A 19,158-nucleotide genomic window follows, 5' to 3' on the forward strand; every position below is an offset into this window, starting at 1 on the left:
TAAGGTTATTTCATTCATTGTAGATCAAATCAAAGAATGGTCAAATCAAACCAAAAAAAAACGGTTGGTGAAAAAAACGCGGGTGTTGACTCCAAATTTAAAAATTGACAGTTACAAACAAACAAACAGACCAACTTCAATTATCATATACAAACAACAACTGAAAACCAACAGCAATGGCTAAGGTTAAGGCAGATAAGAAGTCAGTGACATTTGAGAAAGAGGATGTGGGTAATGATTCTGATGCCACTGGTGATATAGGAGATACTAGTGTTCCATCATCTACTAATGCTAAAGATTCTGATACTTTAAAGAAAGAAAGAGAAGAGGATCTCGTTATACAAGGTCAAATACCTAAATTGAAGTATTCATTATTGACAGTTCCATATCATAACTTGTTGGTGTTAGGAGGGATGTTTTATTATGGATTAACCGAGGATATTAATACCGTATTATTTAATGGATTGATTTCATTAATTTCAATTGAAGTGATTTATAATTATGTGGCTTATGGTAATATTAAAGTGACTAAGAAGAAGAAGGTTGATAATACAAATGTACCATTATTGATTGGAGGTAGTATCATTACGTCTATTATATTATCCATACCATTATTTGTAGTTATAATCATATTTGGAGCTCCATTAACCAATTATTTACAACAAACCATATTGTTAAGTTTACATTTATCAGTTATATTATTTAATCCATTATTAATTTCATTTAAATTTGATTTAAATCAATTTTTATTGGTGTTTAAAGCTAATAAGATATATCGATTAATCTTTAGTCATGCTGTATTATCATCAAGTTTTGGTATTATTATAGGGACATGGTTTGGAGTAGTACCTATTCCATTAGATTGGGATAGACCATGGCAACAATGGCCACTTACATTATTAGTAGGTGGATATGTTGGATCGATAGTTGGTGGGTTAGTAAGTCCATTAGTGACATTCTAAAATCAAGGATTCTAGAAGGTTAAATAAAATTAGTAAACAAGGAAAGAAAGGAATTACCACCAAGCCACTGAAGGAGGAATCTATTTTGAGTAATTTTAAGTAAATAGATTATTATATAAAAGGCATTTAAAAATAAATAAATAAATAATAATATTATATTATAGTCAATATGAGATAGGTAGTACAAGTAAAGGAAATAAGTCGGTTAGCCAGTAAAAGGAACGGCGCTAAAAAATAATAACGGTTATTGATCTCTGTTTATATGAAGTTAATCATTCGTTTCATCAACAAGACTTATCAAGGCACAGAAAGTCAATAATGCAATTCAATTTTATCTAATCTAACCGTTCTTTGTTACTATTTGATTACTAAAAATTTGCTGTACTCCACAAAATTTTAGCCAACAAAAAAAGAAATTTTTGGGGAGGGACCTCACTCTCTCACTCCGTAGTGAGCTTTATTTTACCGGGGGGAAAGACGAAAAAATTAAAGTTAAGGAGAACAGCAGCCGCCATTTACCACCACCACCACCACCACCACCACCACTTATCACTACCGACCCACAAGGTCCAGAAAGAAGAAAAAAGGAATTAAGTCTCACTAAATTCTAAGTCAAGAAGAATCCAGCGATGGACAAAAACCGAAATGACAAAGTCCGAGATTCAGAATTTGGATGACACCAGTTCAGTTCTGGAATATTAAAATAGTCGTTTGTTGATTACAATTGATTTGAGCTATTTTTCAATTATAAAATATCAAAACGTAGCTGAACTCTGTCAGTATGACGTGATAAACGCCTAATAATACTTGATATGAAATAATTAAGAGCATCTCGTTTTTTTGTAGGGCATCGTTCATCACGGGCTTTGAATTAGACGCATTTGGGTCAAATTTTATGTCATGTAAAATTGTTGAGACATACATACATTCAAACTGTCAGACACAGTGATAGTTTCTGATTTGCCTTTTATAACCGACAGATAAGATGATTTGTAGATAACCTTAGATTCTAGACCATTTCTTATATGAATAATATCAATCGATATTATCTATCTATGACAAATCATCCATTTAATGTATACTATGGTTTAATATTTGCATGGGGTTTAACCCCCTTCTCACCCCTAGTGGGTACACTCCCACACTAAAAAAAATAGAGTGAGTGGTTAGAGTCGGTATTCGTTAAACCGGTTCTTGCGACCACCTTTCTTATAGCAATTTGTAATTGAATTATTATTATTATAAATACTCCACTTTCTGTCTCCTATTTGAAAAATTTAATCATTCACCTTCTTCTATTCTTTATTACAATTCAATTACTCTTTACTTGTAATACTTAATACTTATCAATCAATCTAATTCAAAAATGGCTATCGAAGTTAATGAAAAATTCCCAACCAACGTTAACCCAAAATATATCCCATATTCAAAAGCTAATGATCATATCACTGCTTGTGCTAATCCAATTGATTTAAATTTAGCTAAGGAATTCGCCGGTAAAACCGTGGTTGTAACTGCTGCTCCAGGTGCTTTCACTCCAACTTGTACTGAACAACATATCCCAGATTATTTAAAACATTTACAAGATTTCAAAGATAAAGGAGTTGATAAAATTATTATTTTAACTGCTAATGATCCATTTGTTTTAGCTGCTTGGGGTAAAGCTTTAGGTTATAAAGATGAAGAAAACTATGTTGTATTTGCTACTGATCCATTAGCCAAGATTTCAAAAGAATTAGGTGAATCTTATGTTGAAGATTTATCAAGTGCTGGGTTTGGTATTAGAACTGCTAGATATGCTGGTTTAGTAGTTGATGGTACTATTAAATTCTTAGAAAATGAAGAAAGTTTAGGATTTACTGATATTTCAAGTGCCAGTAACATCTTAGAAAAAATCTAATCAATCCATTCGTTCCCTTAATTAATTGATTGATTCTATGATTGATCTTATTTAATTGATTTGATTTGATGGTTTTGGGCCACTTGTTCTACTTTAATTCTAATCCTTTAAAACTTTAATAAATAACTACATAAAATCCATAATGAACATTTTGCCTTTTTTTAAGAACGACGAACACGTCATTGTAACTGTAAGTATCTGCTCTATCCAATTAACCACATTATAATCTTTGATTGATTCAATTGAGTACAATTAACCAATCATCATTCATCATCACCATGATGGATGGTTGTAATAATAATTTTGTTGCAAATGTAAAACGCGTACTGAAAAATAAAAACCATACCAAAAAAAAAATAATAAATCATAAATAAACCACAGAACATATCAATTCAAAGATCAATTCAATTACATCAAGAGCATGGTAGGATCATCATCATTGCCTAGGATAAATGGTGACACGGATGATGATGCGTCAATTCATCTTCATGCCACGATTGGTCCAGCTAAACCATTGATTGGATCGCATAAGAAACCAATCATTAGAACTGAAGTGGATGAAAAAATATATCATGAATTACGAGATATAACGGATAATAATGGTATTGAAGAAGAAGAGGAGGAGAAGGATTATGATGATGATTATGATAATGGTCCTGTTGGTTTGTCACATCATGATTTAAATGATTCATTTCGAAAATATCAACAACAATTAGTGAACAATAATGGATATGATAATGATTCAGATGATGAAGAAGAAGAGGATGATGATTACGTAGACTTTAATGATGATGATGATACTACAGAAGTGGAATCCGAAGGAGATGAACTCGACTTTGATTCTGAAAGTGATGGTGATAAAGAATTAAAAGCTTTGAATGAAAGAGTTAAATCATTTAATCAATCAAAATATTATAATCATAGTCCTATTCAAACATTACTTCCATCATCTGATAAACCAAATCAAAGTTTGTTTGATGAGTTCAAAACAACCACAGAGAATCAAAGTGTTGAAATATCGGATGACCAACCAGAAACAGTCGAACCAGAAATAGAAGATAAAGAAGATGAACAGATTAAAGATGATAAACCAGAGGCCACTATACCGAACCAGACTTCAGCATTTGCGACAATTGGTCAGGTCTTTCTTATTATTATAGGTCTATTATGTATAAGTCTTTTCTTTATGTTCATCTTGATGAAAATTGATGCTAAGACCTCTCCCATAACATCAGATAATTCTCATACTTATAAAAGTTTAATTGAAATCACTGACAAATTAAGTAAACGACAAGATTTCCTTGAGGATAATCTTTCTTCATCATCATCATTTATTAATTCCAAATTTGATTCGGTTAACACTAAACTTGAAAGTATAGAAAAAACTGTGGTAGAAAACTTAAATAATTTCAAACAAGAAATAACACTCTTACAACTGATTCAAGGAAGTGAAAATCTAGATGATAGTACCATTCATGATAATTTAGTCTCCATCAAAAAGGAGATTGTGGATGAGTTTGTTAATAACTTACCTCAGTATGTACCTGTCTATATTCAAAATGGCAAAATTCATTTCGTTCCCCAATTCCATAAATATTTATATAATTTCGTGGAAAATTATCATCAAGCTCATGCTTCAAACACAACCACAATTGCACCATTAACTAATAGCACTACTATAAACACACATTTTATGGATAAACAAGAGTTGGAACGATATCTTGATAAAAGATTCTTAAGCAATAATAAATTCTTTATATCTAAATTCAATACTTTGATTGATAGCTTAGATTTATCAACTTCAAACCTCACTAATATTAATGAAAGTAGTGAGAAACTTATCAAATCAACAAATAAAATCTTACTTCGTGAATTATTAAAAGTATTATCGAATGGTTCTATAAAGATCAATTATTCAGATTATACTCTTGGATCAAGGATATTAGGATTTTTAACTAAATCAAATTTAAAAAATTCATCAACATCCATAAGTCATAAGTTATTATTAGGTTGGTATGATTATGTTAGTGGAAGTGGTGTGAAAGATCTTGGATATAATGCTAATTCCGTGATACTTAATACTGATCAAAGTTGGAAATGTCAATCTATAACGAATGATCAACCATGTTCGATTGGGATAAGATTATCAGATACGATTGTGATATCAGACTTGGTCATTAGTGTTAATCCTGATTTTGAAGGGGAAGTATCGATTTGGATTAAACCTAGTCAGTATAAGATTCAAGGTCAAAAGTTATTGACATATTTACAGGGATTAAAAATTAGTAATACGGTTGTGACTACTACTAATAAATATTTAAGTCGATTTTTCAAAATTAAACAATTCAAATCGAAAAAGATAGATACTCAATCGAATGACAAGTTACTAGTTGTTAAGTTTCCTGTTAGTTTAATAAGTTTAGAAATCGCTAGTAAGGATATTTATATTGAGTTTAAATCATCAAATCCAATTGAAATCAATAATATTAAAACATATGGTATATCTGAGTTGAATGCTAACAGATATGATAAACAATTCCAATTAATGTTTGATAAAATCTACAATGAGGATAATGAAGTTGAGTTGTTTGACCAAGAGGAAGTGTCACATGGAGATGTTGACACGTCGCCGTCTATACCAACTTACGATTTATTAGATGATGATGAGTATATATGAGAGAATTAGATTAGATTTAAAGATGTGTGTATGTGTTATTTTGTATTATTATTATTATTATTATTATTATTATTATTATTATTATTCATAATTGGTAGCTCTTCCTGTTATATGAGTCGTGTCCTTCTGCCCCGTTTTTTTAGCCTTTTTTAGATTATTGTTTGAGTTCATGCAGGTAATTTAAAGGAGAGAGAGAACAAAAAATATAAAAATAAAATAAAAAAATGTCTGGGAGTTTTTCTTTCTCCTCAAATCGATTTAATTATTTCCATTTTTGATCTGAATTGTATTACCACAAACCAGTTAGTTGTTTACAAATCATGACATTTATTTCAAATCATATATAACCCTTCGAGATCATAATTATTAATAATAATTTCACGGTCTGCTAAAAAATAATAAACAAACAAACAATCAATCCTTTCCAATTACGAAGTTTAAAACGTTGGTGTGTGTAAATCTTGTACGATCTTGGAATTGCAATGACCAAGGATGGAACGTTTAATAGAGTTCAAAACTGTAATTATCATCATTATAAAAGCATCAGATTGTTGATCCTGAAATATGTAGCTAATTGGACTATTCTATTATCTGATCTTCCAACACCCTTTTTTAATTGCCTGATCTTATCTATCAGCAGTGCTTAAAACTTTTCATTATAAGTTTAAACTTCGCGTATTCTATCCTATTATATCCCTTTGTAAATATTAAATAATAATAATTATTATAATAATAATGCTTATTGTTATATATATTTTGTACATATATAAATAAAGTATGTGAAAAAAGAAACAGTACTAGGAAAATATATTCAGTTCTATAAATGATCTCAAATTAACTTATTAAACGTGCAATTCATACAAGTTAATTAAGAAATCAATTCTAAAGAATGTAGATCATTATCTAATACAACAGAAGGTAGTTAAAAGGAGATTTTTAAAAGGGTAAAGAAGCCCTTAGAATTTCTTCCTTCTCCCAAAATATCGAAAAATAATAAATTTGAAAGATTTGTTAGCAGCCAGAAAAGGAAAAATAAAATTTGAAAAGGGACAAAAAAATAATAAAAAAAAAATTAAACATTAAAACTAGTGTTAACACACAAACACACACACAGATGAAAAAGTCAAACCAAAACCAATAATATTACAACACAATTTCTGAAAATATCATTAGCATATGTTGTTCATGACGGTAATAGCAATGACAGTGAATTGTTTGTTTCTTTTTTGTAGTTGTTGAATGAAAGAATGAAGGATAAAAGAATGCCATAATTAAACAATATTAAAATAAATAAGACAAAAAAAAACAATTTTTGTCAATAATGAACCAGACAAAATAATAATAAAGGGGAAAAAAGAAATCAGACAAAAATTTAAATTTAATTGTTTAATAAAATAAAATAATATTAAATAAAAATATTAAACGTATATTTCGTTTTATAACATAAAGAAAATATACATTTTATATTGTTTATTAAACCACTTAGATTAAGTAAGCACCAATAGCTAATAAACCAGCACCAACAATTGGAACAGCATTGGCACCACCGGTAAGAGTGGTAACTTCTGGAGTTGGGGAAGTGGAAGCTTTTGGAGTGGTTGATTCAGCAGCAACAGTCTTTGGAGTGGTGGTTGGAACTGGAGTGGTGGTTGGGGCTGGAGCTGGAACTGGAGTAGTTTCACCAGATAATGGACAGTAGGTGGTGTAGATAGTAGTACCTTCAGTAACAGTGGTTAATCCAGTAGTAACTTCAACTGGAGAACATTTATTTTCAGAACATGAAGTAATAGTAACAACAGTGGTCTTGATAGCAGTTTCAGTTTCAGTTTCACCAGATAATGGACAGTAGGTGGTGTAGATAGTAGTACCTTCAGTAACAGTGGTTAATCCAGTAGTAACAGTTTCTGGTTTACATAAATCTTCAGAACATGAAGTGATGGTGATAACAGTGGTAGCAATATCAGTGACAGTGGAAGTAGCATTAGAGTATGCAGCTTGAGCACTGACAGCAAATGAAGCAACGGTGGCTAATAAAGCAGAAGAAGTGGTGAATTTCATTTTATAAGCGAATGTATGAAAAGTTATTAAGTTGAAGTTAATAATTATAGTGAAAAGAAAAAGAATAAAAGAAGAAAGACAATAATTTTTTTAAAAGGGGGAGTTTTTAATCAATTTATATATATATCTTATTTTTATACTAATGTTGAACACTGAAATCTTTACCACTTAAATCACTAAGTATAATTTTTAATAATTGTTATGGTTATGCATCACAAAATAATTGCAATACTTCTATATATAGAGCAGAGTAAGGTAAATACTGGTTACAAGGACATTAAAAATATAATAAATAAAAAAAATGCACAATTAAAAATAATTGATGCGTATTAAAACTTAATTTGCACCCCCATTGCATGCAGGTAGTACATCCATACTGGTAAAGAGAGTATTATTTATGGAAAATGTCGGCAGTTTTAGCGAAAAAAATAAACTTCTGCCGCATTTGGGTCTATTAGGGGGTTGAGGTGGACAGGGGAAGAAAATGTCGTAACACAAATACGTTTTAGTACTAATTTCCGACACATTTTTTTGTTTGTTATTCTGATACAGTACTGAAATTAAAAAAAATTTCTTGTCCTTCATTTACCGTGGATTTATCATTATCAGGGCTGTAGCGTTGTAAATTTTTGTGGGTAATAAGCTTATATTAGCCTTGGATCTAGGGTTAATAGTTAGAGTACCTGTTTGTTTTTATTATTACCCTTCAATGTTGTATTTTAATTTGATGATATCGATTGCACTTTTCATTCTTAACTCATCATTTACTAGTAGAAGATCCAACTACAGAATCAATTGACTGTATGAAGCGTCGACTTACATATAAGCTGAAACCTCAAATATGAAACTGTAAGTTTGAGTGACCTATGAAGTTCATTTCATGTTTTTGTTGTTTTGAATTTAGTGTGTTATTTCTACCTTTACGAAACTATATCCAATTTAATCCAATTACTATTTAGTTTAATTCATGACTTTATAATTCATAAACATATATAACTTCAATTAATTAACCTTTGAAATAGCTCTTGACCACCGACACTACCTGCTGAATCAGGAAGTAGCAAACCTGAAAGTGGTAACAGCCGTCTTTTCAATAGGAGTTTTTTCCCCCTTCTCCTCCTGGATCAAAATAAAAATAAGAAAGTAGACTTTTTGTCTGCTTCTCATTTTTTTTTTTGTTCTTTATGCATGTCGATTATAGAGGCTTCTATAATTAGACATCCCCCACCTTCAAAAGAAATTTAATTCATTTCCTAAACAATAGCAAATTTCGAGAAAAGGTCTGATGATCTTAGCTTTGTTACCTGTCGCTGGTTACTGTAGACCGCTTACTACTTGCACTTGCGGTAATTGACATGGGGTATGATACAATATCAAAGCAAAACAAATAACAATTTATTTTGCTTACAAGTCATATCTAAACTCCCGTTAGTGATATCTATGAAAATGTGGGAGAAGGACAAAGTGCTTTTTTGAGACTGTTTTGAGTTATAGTGAATCTTCAATGATGCTCGTCCTGGAGGCAATACAATATTAAAATTAATTGGTTTAACTTACCCCTATAATCAAAAATACGGCTCACCACAAAGTTATATGTTGTTGATTCACAATAATTCTTGTTACAGGTCATCATCATCACTATATCTTGTGTATGTATACTATTTTTATGATCATCCAACATTAAATTTGACTCATAACAGTTGGTTACTATGTACAATTCGGCATCGACGCTGCTTTACCTCACAACTGTAGTCCTGCAACTTGGTGAATTTAATAATAAATAATTTAAAAATAGACAAAAAGTACAAAATTCAATATTTTTGTCTGGAAATTTGGTGAACATGCATAATTACCATGTATAATCCTAAAGAAGGTTTGTTCGCGACATTTTTGATTTCGATTTTTTTTTTTTTTTTGTTCTCTCTGAAATTTTTCAGTGCCGCTGTTAGCCACCTAACCACCCATCGGAACTATTTTAACATCTTCTTACATAGAAACTCTTCTTTGCGTGTTTGTTTATTTGTTTATTTTTATGTTATGATTGTTTTATTTTGCGATCTAAGGTTATTAAACCTAATTGTTTGATTCATAACACTTGAAGCAGAATGGGGTTACTCGATTCAGCTGTCGAGGATTTGACATAAAGATTTGACTCAATCAAGTAACTGGTAAACAAAAATAATTTATTCGTTATAAAATATTTAACTTTAATAATAAGATCGAGCGGATGCTGAGGTCTCCGCTCTAAAAATAAAAGGGTTATTGTCATATGTTTTTGTTTGTTATTGTTAAGGATGGTTTATGCTTTTAGATTACTTGCCTATTAAGCCGACAATTGACCATTGTGGGTATAATTCCATTTCCACCCTCTTTTCCAAATCAAGTAAGTTTTTATTATGGTTATTTTTGATTGCTATTTTAGAACTTTACCGCGTTTTGTACTCCCTCCACCAAAATCAATAAAAGCGGAACTTAAATCTCCCGGTACTGCATATAAATCTCGGAAAAAGAAGAGACAGAATATGATTTGTAACTAAATTTTTCAAATCTGATTAATCATAATTTAAAAGGTTCAAAATTACTTGTTACCACATCATGTCCACCCGTAGAGTAGTTATAACCGGTTTAGGTTTAGTTACTCCTTTAGGGGTTGGTGTTTCTACCACTTGGAAAAACTTGCTTGCTGGGAAGAGTGGACTCATTTCGACTACGACTTTACCAAACTATACTAAAGATGGTTGGGATCAAATACCTTCAAAAGTAATTGGAAAAGTACCAGAGGGGTCAATTTCCGAGGGGAAGTGGAATGAAAATGATCATTTTGAAAAGGGTGAACTTCGAAGATTAGCTTTATTTTCTCAGTATGGTTTAGTGGCTACTAAAGAAGCATTGGATGATTCAAAATTGGACTATTCAAATTCAAATAAACAAAGAATTGGTGTAGCTGTGGGAAGTGGAATTGGTTCTTTTCATGATATGTATGACAATGCTGAAGGTTATAGTAATGGAGGTTATAAAAAAGTTCAACCATTATTTGTACCTAAATTATTAACTAATATGGCTGCTGGTAACATATCTATAAAATATGGATTCCAAGGTCCTTTGCATTCAGTGTCTACTGCTTGTGCTACTGGATTACATGCTATTGGTGATGCTTTTAACTTCATTAAGAATGATTATGCTGATGTAATGGTTTGTGGAGGTACTGAATCATCGATTCATCCTTTAGCATTAGCAGGATTTTCGCGTGCGAGATCAGTTACTACTGAATTTAATGATATTCCAGAAGAAGCAAGTAGACCATTTGATGCAGCTAGAAATGGATTTGTATTAGGTGAAGGATGTGGTATAGTTATATTAGAAACATTAGAGCATGCTTTAAAAAGAGGATTAACTGAAGATGATATTTATGCTGAAGTTAAAGGATATGGACTTTCAGGTGATGCTCATCATATAACTGCTCCATTAGAAAATGGAGATGGGGCATATTTATCTATGAAAATGGCAGTTGAGAGAAGTGGCATTGAACCAAATCAAGTAGATTATATAAATGCTCATGCTACATCTACAATCATAGGTGATAGAGCTGAGAATAATGCTATTAACCATTTATTTAATGTGTCAACTTCTAACTCATCATCGCCACCATTATCCATATCAGGTACGAAATCTTCTATTGGTCATTTATTAGGTGCGGCAGGTGCAGTTGAATCAGTATTCACGATAAAATCAATTAAGGATTCGATTATACCCCCTACTTTAAACTTACATGATATTGGGAAACATGATGATGATGATCCAAGCAAGTTTAACGTGTTTGATTATGTACCAAATGTGGCTAAATCCAAGAACATTAATTATGCATTATGTAATTCATTTGGATTCGGGGGTGTCAATTCATCAATATGTTTTTCAAAGTTTAATTGATAAATCAATCAAAAAAATAGTCTTATATAAAACTTCTTGTACATAGTTAATGAAACGCAAATTTAATGATATTATCAATTTTTCACATTCATGATATAAAACTGTGGTTGAGTTCCATTGCGATAAAACCACACACGCACAAAATGCATTTTTTGCAATTTAATGAGACAAGCCACTTATTGCGACTGAAATAATACTATGACTTAGTCGGGTCGGGACAGTAGGCATCTGTGGGTGGGTTATCTAGAGCAGTTTGTTACTTCAAATATGTTTAAAGATGGCTTTCTATTTTATAAGGATATGCAACTCCTGTTCAGGTATTGCATTGCGTATTTTTTGTAATAATATGTCTTCAATTATAAATATAATTCAATTTTCCATTTCCATTTCCATTGCCCCCTCTTGGCGATTAGCCGAATGATTTTCAACTTGTTCATCAGGCACAATTACACATAATGTCTACCGTCACACGTCAAACAACCAGTACATTCCATTTGGCTAATGATACAAAAGAAGTAAAACAGGAAGTCACGATTAAAGAAATCAATCAAGACGACCAAGAGGATGAAATTAGTGAAATAGTTAGTTTCAATCAAAGACATCAATCTGTGTTGCTGATAACTCATTTCAACGATCCTTTAACTATTCAAGAACAATTTCCTATACCCGAATTAAAAGACCATGATGTTTTGGTCAGTAACAAAGCTATAGGTCTTAATCCAATAGATTGGAAAGGTAAAAAATATCAATTTGGTATTTATCATTTCCCTTGGATAAATGGAAGAGAAAGTAGTGGAGTTGTAGTACAAACTGGAAAATTGGTTAATCAACAAGATTTTACTATTGGAGATAAGGTGATTGTTAGTAGTACCAGTTATAGAGATAATAGAACCAGTACTTTCCAACAATTCACTGCCATTGATTCAAGACTAGTATGGAAGTTACCTACGAATTTTTCATTTGAAGATGGTGCTACCATTGGTGTTGGTTTGGTTACTGCTGGTGTTATATTTTACAATAGTTTTAAATTCCAATTAACTATTAATCCACCACCAACATCTGAACAAGAATCTATTATAATTTGGGGCGGAGCAACAGTTGTTGGTCTTTATGCTACTCAAATAGCTAAAATAAATGGATTGAAAGTTATATTAGTCGCAAGCTTGAAGCATGAAGAGTATCTTAGACATCTAGGGGCAGATATAATCGTTGATCGTCATTTACCAATTGAAGAAATAAAACAACTTGCCTTATCTTTCGGACCTATCAAGTATGGTATAGATTGTGTTTCAAAAGAAACTTCATCAATTGTATTGGATATCTTATCAAATTTCGGTGACATAAATCCATTATTTTCTGGAATTGTAGGAATTCCAAAATTGAATATTCCACCCCAAGTTGAAATCAGAGAAGTTATCATAAAGCAATTCCATGAAAATATCGAATTTGGTAAACAATTCGTTACCGTTACATCTCATTTGTTTACTACACATCAAATAAAGCCTGTAAGATATAGACACTATAAAGGTGGACTTCATATCATTGATGATGCTTTAAATGATTTAGAAGCTATTGGAGCTAAAGGAGAGAAATATGTCGTTAGTATTTAGAATTAGTATTTACCCGATTTAGCTTACATTATTTAATTTATAAAGTTATTTATTTAATTATTAGAATATATATCATATCACATCAAAATGCCACACTTTGAAAAATTGTCTTTTGCGACCTAAAAAAATAGTTGAAAAAAATCCGACCCGAACCGCAAAATGTTTTATTTTGTTGCAGCCATACCTATGTCTTAACTATTATTCATCGTCATCACTGTCTATTTTGAATTGTCTATCAATGTCATCTTCGTCACTGGCAGTTGATGATGATTTTCCTGGTTTAGAATCTTCACTTGATAACTCATCTAATTCAAATCCAGCTGCATTTTCAAGATCATCTTGTTCAGTTTGATTTTGTTTAACTGGCATATAAGTTTGATTTTTATTACGGTTTCCAAATACTGGAATCATAAATCTACCCAACTTAATTCTCAATTTATCAAAAATAAGCGATCTACCATTTCTTCCGAGCATTAACCATCCAATGAAACCCAATAAGAACATAAAGATGAAAATACCATACCATCTATGAGGTTCAATGTACCATTTCAGTTCCTTCAGATCAGATTTGTAATTTGTTTCATAATCATAATGATGATATTTCGCATCTTTATCAGGAGGTGTAAACTGAGGACGAGGATAAATACCATTTTGCTCAGCACCGAAATGATAAACACTTGGAGCAGCGGAATAATATAATCCTGGTCTACGAAGTACTAAATCTTGAGCTCGAGGAGAATCTTGTTCGAGTTGCAACGTTGATAAGGTATAATTATTGAAAGCTTGGACATATTCATCGTTGGCATAAAGTATAGCTCTTCCTAATGTCCATGAAAATGCTGAACCATCTAATTCTTCCACTAATTGTAATGACTTAAATGGACTATTGATTTGGGATGGTTCATCATCAATACCAAATCGAGGAAATCCTAAACCTAAATGTAAGAAATTTAATACCCAAGAAGATTTAAAACATAATTCAGCTAATTCTTCTTCTGATAATCTTGTTTCGGGAGATTTTAATTTATTTAATTCAATTAATGAACTAAATGATTGTGAACAAAGTTTAGTGGTTTCTTTATAGATTATTTTATAATCATAAGTATCAGCCAGTTCGTTTTTATCATCGCTCTCGTCATCATCTTCATCGTCTTCTTCTTCATTATCATCTCTTTTTGTAGCTTCATCATAAGATAATAAATTATTAATAGCTTCCCAATAACCACTAACACCTACGAAATGATTAATATCGAAATCAAATGAAGGGATTAAATCATTCAATAAACATGAACTAACTTGGTCTTGCTCATTAAATTGTTTACAGTTCACATTATCACCACCAGTTAATGTACCATGAGTACTATTCAGAATGACAGGGAAAATCATTTCAAGACATTTTGGAAAATCACTGCCACCCGTAAAATCAACGCTATAATCATCAAGCACAGCAGTAGTAGTATAACCTTTGGGTAAACATGGATCAACGATAGGTTTCCCGATGTTTCCATAGTATCTATCATGATCGTTTAAACCATGTTCTTGTAAATAAATATGGAATAATGATTCTAAATATCTTGTATGAGCTTGATACATTCCGAATCCTAAAAATGAATCAGAATAAATATTGAAATCAACCTTATTTGGTACATAATAAGAACCCACGGCATCAAATTCACTTTCATCCTCACTAGTACTATTTGTTAATTGAGGTAATTGATTTAAATTAATACGATATAAACTCTTTTGATGTTCTTCAATTTCAGTTACATTAGGTTGGAATACAACTTGAGTAGAAGCTCCACCCATATCCAATAAACCATAAGTATAATGCAGTTTACCATGATTATGTAATTCGGGATGATCAAATGAACCTTTTAAAGAATTGATGGCTAACCAACCATAAATTCCTTCGAAATCTCCATCGATAACGTTAATATGGGAGGAACATTCCGGGATATAGAAATCGGAATTATTAGTGATATAATTACAAATACTGGTTAAGATTTGTTGTTGTTGAGTTGGAGTTAATAATCTCATCCCAGCTGTTGAATGTAAGAATATTGGGGTTCTATAATGTTGAGATTTAGGTACTACTGAACTCGCCAAAGTTAAAAGGTATTTAATATGATGATTACCTATCTTTTGAGGACTTTGATTGAATGATGATATTCCAGGTTTAATCTTTTGATGCCATTTCTTTTTAGATTTGATTTTAGGAAATTTGATATCGACAAGAGATTTCTTGGGGCTTGTAGGTTCTTCTTGATTCGATTCATCAATGTTTCCAACATTGTCAGAATCATCAATTGTCTTATCTTCCCCATTGATTTCATTTCCATTTTCAGTTTCATTATCACTTTCTCCTTCACTTTCACTTTCATCATCCTTTTTAATAGTGAATTGTTTAAATAACTCGATATTAGCAGGTAGTTTACCCTTGGCTTTAGTCAATTCATAATCTTGTTTCAATGAATACTCGGGATTCAACCAATTATATACGTAAACTCTTGATCCACTCGAACCAGCATCAATGATAACCATATAATCATAAGGAATATCTTGATCTGAATATATGGGGCCTGGTTTGATGTAATTTTTATCCTTCTTCTTTTTCGTTTTCCTCACTTCGAGGTTATCAATGGTAGGCATGATGGATTGTAAGTACAACTACGCGTCAACACAATCACTGGAGATTGGTGATACTTCTGGTGATAGAAATAGGGGTTGGTAGAAGTTATAAATAACACATTGTCAGTATTTTTAAACAATCACACTATGATTAAATTTCTTTTTTTAGTTTTAGCGTGCAATGCGGGAAGGTGAGGAACAACTCCTATTTTTTAGTATAAAGTATTTGATAAATATGCGGTTTATATATATTATAACAAGGGTTAAAGTGATTGAAATCAAATGTAAATATCTCTATAAGAAAGTAAATCAGGAAGTAAAATGGATAAGAAGAAGAATCAAAACTAAGTTAAAAGACAAGCAAGTAAGCAAACAAACATAATAATAAAATATAGTAAAAAGATATCAAAGATATAGACATAAGCAGATAACCATAAATAATCCCAATAATAAATGGGCCCAATAAACATAAGTAAGGTAAGGTTGATGATATATAATCAGAACCTTCATGATGGTACGTAGGGTGAAGAGTTTAGTATAAACGATGAGATGATGATGGTGATGAGGATGATGAGATTTAAACAATTACACATTTATCTTGTTGCTTTGGAGTTGGATTATGAATGATTTCAATCTCTTCAATTAAATTCTCAAATGCTCTATTTATATTAAGATTTTCTCTTACTGAAGTTTCTAAGAATTTACAACCAAATTGTTTGGCTAATTGTTCACCTTCACTTGTTTCAACTTGTCGTTGATAAACTAAATCACATTTGTTACCAATTAAAACTAAGGGTATAACATCAGTTCCAATTGAATTTAAAATCTTATCTCTAATAACTTCCACCAATTCAAATGATTGTCTTGAAGTAACTGAATAAACTAATAAATAACCATGAATACCTACCAAATGTTTTTCATTCATAATACTAAATTCATCTTGGCCAGCAGTATCTAAAATTTCAATAGCATAATCTTGATTTTTATAATTTATAGTTTTAGAAAATTGATTTTCAATAGTTGGATAATAACTTTCAACAAAATGGTCTTCAACAAACCTTACTGTCATTGATGATTTACCCACTGAACGAGATCCAACCACGGCAATCTTACGAGCCTTCACCATTATTATTTAAATTAGATTATAAGGATGATACTCTGTGTTTCGTATATGATTTGAACCTAAATATATAGGTATAATGATAATCAATTGTAGTTTCCACCACAAATGATTTAGTTGAAGCAAGGAGTCAAAATCGTGGGGGATGACTTTTTCAGTAAAAGACACAAATTTTTATGGGGAGCAACGACTGAAAGGAGGAGGGGGGATAGAACGATACACCACTTAAGACGAACACACTAACCCTTTATATAACCAAATTCAATATGATAAGATGATATTAATTTATTATCAAGTCTATCCTAATATAATCTATAATTATGTTATCAAACCAACTGTGATGATGCAATCAAACTTGTTATCTAGAATTTGATTGTAAATGAAACTGTTATCGTCAGTTTTCTGAACAATGAAAAAAAAAACTTCTTTTTCTCAAAGTTGTATTGTCGCAAAAATTGTCACGTCACATTATTATGTAAGTGATTATGTATTAAATTGACAAATGGAAGAGAGATATTCATAGTAGGTATAATAATAATTCATTGCTATTCATTATAATGGGTAATTATGCTATTTATATATATTCTATTTACATGGTATAAATAATTGTTGATTCTAAAGTTATGTCAATAATTTATGGAGAGCTTTATAGTGAAGATACAGTAGATATCAGATCTCATCATATCATATCATCAAGATACACGGTATCATCTTTTCACTTGATAACATCTCTGAAACAGATCTAATCCATCTTACTTTTGTTGAGCCTTTTCTTTTAAACTTTGTTCATACAATTTCTTCTTTTCAATTCTTTCTTCAATCAAAATATCTCGTTCAATATCAAGATATTTTTGTTTTTGATATTGGGCCACACAATCTTTGGATGCTTTATTAACTTCAGCACATTTCTTCATTCCTTCTATTGGATTTCTATAACTATTACTACAATCAACATATGCTTTAATGAAATCATCACATTTGGCAAACGTCTTCTTTCTCCATCTTTCAAAAATAACTTTCTCTTCCTTTGGTGTTATAACCCATGGTGGTAAGTTTGGATTGGTTGGTAATTCAACTTCTGAATATGTTTTCTTCTTTATCCCGTACTTTTCGTATTCACTCATATTTTAGTTAACCGTTTATGATATTATCGAAGTGTATACCTTTAATATTTGATCTTATGCTTCTTTCAATACCATGTTTCTAAAGTTGGCATGATTTTTCTGAACCATTTTTTCTTTTTCACTATGGAAATGAAGCTAGTATATTGAGGTATAGATGTTATTGATGTTATTGACTGGACTGCACATAACCAGACAAATATTCAAAATAAATATAAACAAATCAATCTAAATAACAAACAACAATATAACTACAACTGGTTAAGATACTAGACTACAACAACTACAATCAGTATGATACAAGGGCCACCTGAAGATATAATACAGCAATCGATAGATAGCATAGAAATAGAACCAGAACTATTGACATTGGATAGAATAGAAGATACCATAAAATCAATCAAGACAATACGAAATGATAAGATTGAACAATTAACCAATAATAATCATAAGTTATTAACTTCAATTGAACAATTAAATCAAGAGATCAAAGTGTTAAGTAAAATCAGTGATTATAACTATGAAATCATTAAGAATTTAACCACCATTCATAATGCTAATATTGATTATCATACCAGTGAGATTAATAAAGATGAAAATATGTTTAAAGTATTATCAAAGAAATCAATTGAATTAGATGATTTAAAAGTGTTAATTGCAAAGAATTTAAATGATTTAGAAAGTTCGATAAATTCATTAAAATTAAATAAAAATAATCTTACTAAAGAACTTAATGAATTAAAATTAAAATTATCTAATGTTTTCGATGATAATGATAAATCATCTCAAAATAATGAAAGTCAAGAGTTATTAGAACAAGATTCAAGTATTTTACAAATCAATTTATTCCGAAATTTAGGGGTGAGGATTGAAACGTTTGATAATACCGATTTAGATGATTCAAATATCGATAATAGTCAACAATCAACTTCATCATCATCCCAATCAAGATCAATCGATCATATAATCATCCATAATAAAGAATCTAACTTGACAAATGTGTTAAAAGTTGAACCTCAATATAGTGATTATTTTATCTCCAATTATGTTTGGGAAAGATTAGAAGGATATAACTAATCTGTTACAGATTTTTATTTATAAATAACTTATATCTATTAAGAATACTATGTACAGTAAATTGGGTGGTTTATGTTG

The 19,158-nt window shown here is 30.7% G+C and overlaps 10 protein-coding genes across 10 annotated transcripts; 6 read left to right on the forward strand and 4 right to left on the reverse strand. All coding sequences in view use genetic code 12, as the record gives it.

Annotated features, from left to right (window-relative positions):
• Positions 1-176: 176 nt before the first annotated feature.
• On the forward strand, positions 177-962 carry DFJ63DRAFT_333828 (mannose-ethanolamine phosphotransferase; the record flags this gene model as incomplete). Its single annotated transcript, XM_064907919.1, has 1 exon — positions 177-962. One exon carries the CDS (start codon positions 177-179, stop codon positions 960-962), a length of 786 nt encoding a protein of 261 aa, XP_064763559.1.
• A 1,366-nt stretch (positions 963-2,328) lies between these two features.
• On the forward strand, positions 2,329-2,862 carry AHP1 (thioredoxin peroxidase; the record flags this gene model as incomplete). The annotated part of the gene is made up of 1 exon (XM_064907920.1): positions 2,329-2,862. One exon carries the CDS (start codon positions 2,329-2,331, stop codon positions 2,860-2,862), a length of 534 nt encoding a protein of 177 aa, XP_064763560.1.
• A 421-nt stretch (positions 2,863-3,283) lies between these two features.
• On the forward strand, positions 3,284-5,539 carry DFJ63DRAFT_333830 (uncharacterized protein; the record flags this gene model as incomplete). The annotated part of the gene is made up of 2 exons (XM_064907921.1): positions 3,284-3,998; positions 4,098-5,539. The coding sequence occupies 2 exons, from the start codon at positions 3,284-3,286 to the stop codon at positions 5,537-5,539; spliced, it is 2,157 nt and encodes a 718-aa protein (XP_064763561.1).
• Positions 5,540-7,021: 1,482 nt separating this feature from the next.
• Positions 7,022-7,597, reverse strand: PGA62 (Pga62p; the record flags this gene model as incomplete). Its single annotated transcript, XM_064905787.1, has 1 exon — positions 7,022-7,597. One exon carries the CDS (start codon positions 7,595-7,597, stop codon positions 7,022-7,024), a length of 576 nt encoding a protein of 191 aa, XP_064763562.1.
• Positions 7,598-9,771: 2,174 nt separating this feature from the next.
• Positions 9,772-11,752, forward strand: CEM1 (fatty acid synthase). Its single transcript, XM_064909034.1, has one exon. The coding sequence runs from the start codon at positions 10,193-10,195 to the stop codon at positions 11,522-11,524; it is 1,332 nt and encodes a 443-aa protein (XP_064763563.1). The 5' UTR covers positions 9,772-10,192; the 3' UTR covers positions 11,525-11,752.
• Positions 11,710-13,233, forward strand: DFJ63DRAFT_65304 (uncharacterized protein). The gene has a single exon (XM_064909045.1). It carries the CDS (start codon positions 11,980-11,982, stop codon positions 13,132-13,134), a length of 1,155 nt encoding a protein of 384 aa, XP_064763564.1. The 5' UTR covers positions 11,710-11,979; the 3' UTR covers positions 13,135-13,233.
• Positions 13,234-13,332: 99 nt separating this feature from the next.
• Positions 13,333-15,783, reverse strand: DFJ63DRAFT_333834 (nucleoside diphosphatase; the record flags this gene model as incomplete). Its single annotated transcript, XM_064907922.1, has 1 exon — positions 13,333-15,783. One exon carries the CDS (start codon positions 15,781-15,783, stop codon positions 13,333-13,335), a length of 2,451 nt encoding a protein of 816 aa, XP_064763565.1.
• A 278-nt stretch (positions 15,784-16,061) lies between these two features.
• RHB1 (putative GTPase) lies at positions 16,062-17,325 on the reverse strand. The gene has a single exon (XM_064909019.1). The coding sequence runs from the start codon at positions 16,886-16,888 to the stop codon at positions 16,340-16,342; it is 549 nt and encodes a 182-aa protein (XP_064763566.1). The 5' UTR covers positions 16,889-17,325; the 3' UTR covers positions 16,062-16,339.
• Positions 17,326-17,634: 309 nt separating this feature from the next.
• Positions 17,635-18,006, reverse strand: DFJ63DRAFT_311561 (uncharacterized protein; the record flags this gene model as incomplete). The annotated part of the gene is made up of 1 exon (XM_064905788.1): positions 17,635-18,006. One exon carries the CDS (start codon positions 18,004-18,006, stop codon positions 17,635-17,637), a length of 372 nt encoding a protein of 123 aa, XP_064763567.1.
• A 291-nt stretch (positions 18,007-18,297) lies between these two features.
• DFJ63DRAFT_333837 (kinetochore-associated Ndc80 complex subunit) lies at positions 18,298-19,080 on the forward strand (the record flags this gene model as incomplete). Its single annotated transcript, XM_064907923.1, has 1 exon — positions 18,298-19,080. One exon carries the CDS (start codon positions 18,298-18,300, stop codon positions 19,078-19,080), a length of 783 nt encoding a protein of 260 aa, XP_064763568.1.
• Between the last annotated feature and the right edge of the window lie 78 nt (positions 19,081-19,158).

The sequence above is a fragment of the Scheffersomyces coipomensis genome (assembly GCF_036884675.1).
Source record: "Scheffersomyces coipomensis strain NRRL Y-17651 chromosome Unknown DFJ63scaffold_2, whole genome shotgun sequence".
NCBI lineage: Eukaryota > Fungi > Ascomycota > Pichiomycetes > Serinales > Debaryomycetaceae > Scheffersomyces > Scheffersomyces coipomensis.